This window comes from Vigna unguiculata, chromosome 3, assembly GCF_004118075.2.
Source record: "Vigna unguiculata cultivar IT97K-499-35 chromosome 3, ASM411807v1, whole genome shotgun sequence".
In the NCBI taxonomy this organism is placed as follows: Eukaryota; Viridiplantae; Streptophyta; class Magnoliopsida; order Fabales; family Fabaceae; genus Vigna; species Vigna unguiculata.
This window is the reverse complement of record NC_040281.1, coordinates 16141025-16147669: the sequence shown is the minus strand read 5'-3', so window position 1 is coordinate 16147669 and position 6645 is coordinate 16141025. Positions and strand designations below refer to the sequence as shown.

Genomic DNA, 6645 nt, shown 5'->3' with positions numbered 1-6645 from the left:
GACATAATTCCACTGCCACGTGGTGGTGCCTTGATATGCGCATCCGGATAGTCAAGTCTTGGGGTCTTAAGTGATTTGGGTAATCTATGTGTTTAGGTTTGTTATTTATGTTGACTCTGAGATTTGCATGTTGACTTTTGTGATATAATGTTTCCTTGCACTAGCTTACCCTGTTTGCTTGTTTGGATTGTCTTGTATGTGGCTCTTTTCTTACTGTGATGATCATCAATCCTATTGATGTGAGCAGATAGGGGAACTGTTGGTAGAAGTAATGATGATAGGGATGGTACCGCTTGATGGACTGGACGGGCATTAGGCCCATTATGGGGCCCACCGCTGAAGAATGTTTTGTTTTGCTATGTTTTCTTATCTGTACAAGACTCGTACTATTAGTTCACTTGTGTTTTTTTGTTTTAGGCCGTGTGGGGCCTCTTTTATGTTTTGTGGATATGTTGGAGTATGGAGTACTTCATATTCCAAAGCTTCGTACCCTCTGAATATTATGTATGTGACGTTTTAATTAAATGGGCTTTATCTATTTATTTGGGACGTTACATAAGTTCCTCTTTGAGCTCAATATTTTATTCTGACAAACTCAATCAGTTTAAAGAGATAGACATTGGTTAATGAGTAGATAATTTTGCCATTACCTTATTAGGTTAATTTTCCCAACTTAGTTTGCGACAAGATTGGTGATTGATTCATTTTATCATAGAATATGACTTGTTATAGTTTGATTTTCAATTAAAAACTCATTTGAACTAAACATAATAATCAAACTTGGTTTAATTTGGTTCAATGTACAAAACTCAAACTAAAACAAATTATTTTTTTAAGTTCCGTAGTGATTTTTGTTACTACAAAACTGTAAGCCATTTTAAAAAAATGTCAAACCTTTTATAACGAAAAAATTACAAAATAAAAAGTTTTGATTTGAATTGCTTCTTTTTATAATTATACTCATATTTACAAATTAAAGTTTCTTTTTTATTTATATATAAATTAAATAATTTCATAGTTAAAAACTGCAAATTCCAAATATACTATGATGTTAGAATAAGTATACATGTACTCTAATTACAATACATTGAAATTGTAAAACAACTTTCTAAAGCCACATCTCATTTCTTTATTTTCAAATTGAAATTTAAATCAAACAGCTCGGTTTAAGAAAAGAAAAAAAAGGTCTAAAAGATATTTGATTTTCATTTTTCTAATCAGCTTTTTAAATTGATTAAAAACTCATTCGAAAACTAAAATTATATAAATAGTGGTTATTGTGATACATCGTAATTTGATAGGTTAGCTTCATGTTATTTGTCATTATTGTTAGTGTTTAAATGAACAAATAATTGGATTAAATTTTATTTTATAACACTATACATTAATTTAGTATTTTAATAATACTTTATTCCTATAAATACACATTACTTTAAACTATAATATTTACATAATTGATGGTATACTTATAGAATATACATCAGAATTTCATAAATCCACGTATTAGACAAATGTGAAATATAGTTAAAAGAGGTTTAGTTATATGTAATATTTTGAAGTCTCAATTTGCATGAAAGCGTTTGTAGTCCAACGGTTAGGATAATTGCCTTCCAAGCAATAGACCCGGGTTCGACTCCCGGCAAACGCATTAGTTAAGCCTTTTTCTTTCAAAACCCCGTTTCTTTTTCTCTCAAAGCCCAATTTTGAGTAGGATATAATGATTGTGTTTGAAAATAAATTTCATAAAATTTGTGTTATTTTACAATGTGTTACGACCTCTCCATCTACTTGAGTAAGATCTGAATTTTGACTATCATATATCTCCCTTTCATATTATATTATATATGCCAGATTAGTAACTCTTACAGTGGAAGAATATTCTTTGTAAACATTATACATCAGGTACAACTATCAAAAAACAAATAAAAGTCTACCCTTCTCTTCCTTCTACCTTTTACAAGCTCCTTTTTTTCTCCCAACCCATCATTTAGTCAGTGTTGAATGTTGACAGCAATGGTTGTAATCTGGAGTAAACACCCACTTAAGCAAGCAGGATGAACAAATTGGCAGAGCAGGGATTTTTCTTAATCTAAGTGCTTGGACCAAAGCTGAGGAAAGTTTTGTGATCTACCAAGGATCATAATGCACCTAGAGGGGACTCCTGTGCATGATCATCCACCAACCACAAGCCATAGTCACGAAACCGCTTTATTTTCTTCTCAAACCCAACGATATAGTTATTGTGAATGATAACATGCATTCCTTTAGTTTCCTTCACCCATGTCTTGTTCTTGAAATATAATCCGCCGGTGGGGAATGCTGCCTGTGGCAGCAGGTACAAATCAACCTGAAATGGAAAGAGCAATCATGAAAAGAACAATGTGTATGATGTATATGCATTTTAGATGTTCTAAAAACTAAAATAATCCACCATCTCCTTCTAGGTGGCAAATAAATCCATGATTTAAAATGGTTATATATCAGACTAGGGATCAAGCTTTTGGAACAAAGAACCTTTGAAGGAGAACATTTGGAGATCAAAATGACAGATAAAAAGAGCCATGCCCTTTTTCCGGTGCCATTGCACCTTGTGCTGTTAGGTTTAGCACTTCAATCATAAAAGAATGAAACATAAGCCTTAAAAGTCAAAGTCACTTTTAAGATATGATTTACTCTATGATGCCTGATAAACCACAGAAAACAATCAATAACCAAAAGGAAAACAGAATTTTTATAGTAAATTACGGTAAAATCAACTGATGCATTTCTTTATTTATTTATTATTTTTATAGTAATATGCCACAAATAATCCAACAAATGAAAAAAAGGCAGCATTTTTATGAGGACAAGGTTACGTACTTCTAAGCCTCCACCGAACCCCACAATATTGGAAGGAGACCAAAGCCTCGTTGGACCATACTTATTAAAGTTTTAGATGTAGGGAATTTCAAACCATTGTCATGAATAGAAAATAGAAGTAGCACTTGGATAAGCAATAAGGTACAGACTAGATAGTTGACACCAATTAAACTGTCAAGTCACAAGGATAGACTTTCCACTTAAGTTTATAATAGCATGCACAATTTAAAAACACACTTTACTTATTAGTGATTGGCCTTAAGCCTATGCACTTTACTTATTATTAGAAACAAAAGATCCTGAATCCTGATTGACTATCAAAACAAGTTCCTACCATATATCAGTATAATCTGTCTACATAAGCTACATAGACTAGAAGGAAGTAAGAAAATGCAACAAACCTCTTTAGCAATCTTCATCAAAGCCCAGTTAAAAGCAGGCTGGTCATTAGATTTCACAGTTTTAGACCACGGTTGAATCTGAAGTTCCTCAATCCACTTTTTCAAAACTAGCTTTGCTCCATTGGTTGGACGGAGGAAAATCATGCAGCTACAAATGTAAGGACGGCCTTTTTTTCCTGGTGGTGGTAAATCGTGAGAATGGTTCAATGGTTTGATCTGATCTCAGAAAGAAATTAAAAGATAAAGTCAATAATACAAAAACAAAATGGATTTTCACACTAAAATTGCAACACATTCAGACACGAAAAATGATAAAGAATATGAGACAATTTACTATAGTCATGCGGAAGCACCAAAGGATACATCAGCACAAACCCAAACGGATCACAATGGAATCTCCTTTGACATTATTTTATTACATTTATGATCATCTTCTTTAGTCTTTCAGAGACAAGAAAATCCCCAATGGGTCAGACGAGGAGGATATCTATATCATTGAATTTCTTGATATTCATTTGAAGTACTATCATGGATATCGTGATGTTTTCTCTGCAAAATTGGTTCATACATTCACTAAAAATCGGGTTTAATCCAAAAACAGACAACATATAACAATGTTTATATTCTAATTATCAATCATAACAAACATTATCACTCTATCTATACTCTATTCATAAGCAATGACGATGAAGTGAAGGAGAGTATAGCATGATCAACCCAAGTTGTGTTAAAATTAAAAAATTTTGGCAGTACAATATGGAATTACTAACTATGTATGAATAATAAGCAAAACCAATTTGTTTTTGAAAAGTATTCCCGATGAAATATCTAGTAAGAATAATAATATCAACCATCACTTCAAAACCATGTATTAATCCTTATGTGTGTCAATCTTCGATCAACCTTCACTTATTGCATTAATCCAATATTTGACAATCTTGTAAAAGATAAGCCATGCATCATGTGTCATCAAATTAAACATAGTGAAACTATAAAAACCCCAGCACCATTTTTCCACAATAATGATTTCCAATATGAATTTATATACATTGCTTGCTTTAACCTAGACATGTAGTTTCCAGCAATGATGCAACTCTTTGTTATTACTATAAAATAATTGAAATTAAAGACAGAAGGAAATGAACTAATAAGAGAACACTCACTGCAGTCATATCATCAGTAAAGTACACATCATGGTTCCCTACAAGATAAGGAAATGGATCAGCCATCCAAACCATATCAACATCATTGTACATCACACTATATCCAAGCTCCAAAATCTTCAGCAGATGTCTTGGCCTCCTGGCTGTAAAGTTGAAGAAACCCTAGATAGCAAAAAAAAAAAAAGAAACAAGCACAGATCTGAAAAACTAAGCGCCACAAACAAATAGTAAATAAAATCAAGTTCTTATCATTGTTTAAGCACATTGCCTAGATGTTGTGCTTGGAAGAACTTATTTACAACTTATTTGAAAAGCTTATAAAAGTAAATGATACACTTTGATAAACTATTTTCAGGCAATGTGAATAAGCTCTTGAAGATAACTTATGAAAACAACCTCCAACTTATATGAAACTAGTTTAGCCCTCTTTACACCCTGTTTAAACAAACTTCTTAATAAGTACTTAGAGAAAAATATAATGAGAAAAAATGAATAAGCTTCTCCCTTAAGTTTAAATTAACTTATGTATAAATTACTATATAGAGCTCTTTCAGTTGGAAACACTAAACTTATTTTAACTTGCGTATAAACTAATTTTAAGTTATGATCCACACATCCACTTACTTTACTCTTTGATTATACAAACAACTTATAAACAAGTATTTCCAAAGCAAAAACACTTTTTTAATTAGGATGTATACCCAAACATACACTTCCTATTAATACCGAAGGGTTCACCCTTTAAAATCAGATGTTCATGGTGACTTTCACCATATCATCTCTAACCCAATGTGTCGGAAATCAATGAGGTTGGCACTCTACTTATATATTATATCTCTAAATGATGCAGGATCTCCAACAACCCCTCACATTGAAGACAGGACATGTCAATATCTCTAAATGATGCGGGATCTCCGACAACCCCTCACATGGAAGACCGGACAAGTCGATCATGAGGACTGGATATATTCATCGTGAGAATAGAGAAGACCCAATTGCAGATAACATGACACACTAACAAATTTCAATAGAACAGATTTTGATTCTGTCTTATGAAAGTAAACTTTAAGCCTAAGTCAGCCTCATGAACCCTTTCTCTTCAATAGACTCACCTACCAGTTCTAGATTTGCAGCTTAATATAACCTATAAGTAATTTTTTATTCAACCCCGCCCTAATGAAAGCTCCAGTTGCTAAAACTTAAGCACAAGAGTAGTAGGAGACTCCAAACCAAAAGAATTGTCCATTGGATGGAAAGGTCTGAAACCTTAAGCAACACATCATGTAGTTATTGTATTCAGAGTGAAACTCCTAACATTTCCTATTGTTATAAAGGAATCCAGTTAAATGCAGTGAGAAAGAAACCTGAGAGCCAAACTTGTGGGCAGCTTCAGCATCAAGCACGGGAGGGATGAGAACAGCGTGGCCAGGCCAAAGATCATTGACCCGGTGGAGCGAGGCGTAGTCCTCGGCAATGACAAGGACCATATCCTGGCGACCCTGCATGGCTATACTAATCAACCAGTTGTTGAGGAAGGGCAAGTAGGGTTGGCTCACAATGCAGACGATGACGGACCCATTTTTGGCCACGAAGGAGAGAGCTTGTTCCAGTGTGTAGTGGTCCCATTTGGAAACTGAGGTTGAAGTTAAACTAAAGGAGAGAGCTCGAGGCATGCCCACCCAGGGGCAGAAGACACCCACTACGACGACGAGAGCGAGCAGGGCAAGGAGGGTGGTGGGGCCCAGAACGGAGGAAAAGGGTCTCTTGGAATTGGCTGAAGATGAAGCTGAAACGGGAAATCGGTTGGAGAAAGGGTTCTGCAATGTTCTCTGGTGGAGGAAGGAGGACATTGCTGATTGATGCAGAAACACAAAAGATTGGGAATTTCTGCAGAATGAGAACGATGGATTTCTGATTCACTCAGATCGGATCAGAACCCTGCTGATTCGAGTGTTTTTCTTTCTTCTTTCTATCGCGTCGGTTCGTTGTTAATGTTCTCACTCACAAACTTCACTCTGCATCTTTAATCCTATTTTTTTCCCCTGTCGTTACTTTTTTTTTTTTATTCTATCACAACATTTTAAGCATATATGATTTTAATCTTTTAAATTTAAATTGTGTCAATTAACTTTTCTATAAGATGAATAATATTATACCATTTTAATATCTGCAACAATTAAAATTAGTTTAGGTGATATTGACTTGTGACGTTTGGAAGATAC

At 34.0% G+C, this 6645-nt stretch overlaps 1 protein-coding gene and 1 non-coding gene across 2 annotated transcripts; one reads left to right on the top strand and one right to left on the bottom strand.

The window, feature by feature from the left end:
• The first annotated feature begins 1576 nt into the window (after positions 1-1576).
• On the top strand, positions 1577-1648 carry TRNAG-UCC. The gene has a single exon. It is a non-coding gene; the product is annotated as a tRNA-Gly (tRNA).
• Positions 1649-1804: 156 nt separating this feature from the next.
• Positions 1805-6439, bottom strand: LOC114174958 (UDP-D-xylose:L-fucose alpha-1,3-D-xylosyltransferase MGP4-like). Its single transcript, XM_028059693.1, has 4 exons — positions 5788-6439; positions 4424-4585; positions 3261-3476; positions 1805-2347 (listed from the first exon to the last, which is right to left on the bottom strand). Exons 1-4 carry the CDS (start codon positions 6271-6273, stop codon positions 2138-2140), a joined length of 1074 nt encoding a protein of 357 aa, XP_027915494.1. The 5' UTR covers positions 6274-6439; the 3' UTR covers positions 1805-2137.
• Positions 6440-6645: the final 206 nt, after the last annotated feature.

Bases quoted from the DNA above. Each gene is read 5' to 3' on its own strand.
- LOC114174958 (XM_028059693.1), bottom strand. From the start codon at position 6,273: ATGTCCTCCTTCCTCCACCAGAGAACATTGCAGAACCCTTTCTCCAAC. The intron at 3,477-4,423 runs GTGAGTGTTCTC...TTCTGAGATCAG, and splicing joins TTACTGATGATATGACTGCA to ATCAAACCATTGAACCATTC. The intron at 2,348-3,260 runs GTTTGTTGCATT...TTTCCATTTCAG, and splicing joins TGATGAAGATTGCTAAAGAG to GTTGATTTGTACCTGCTGCC.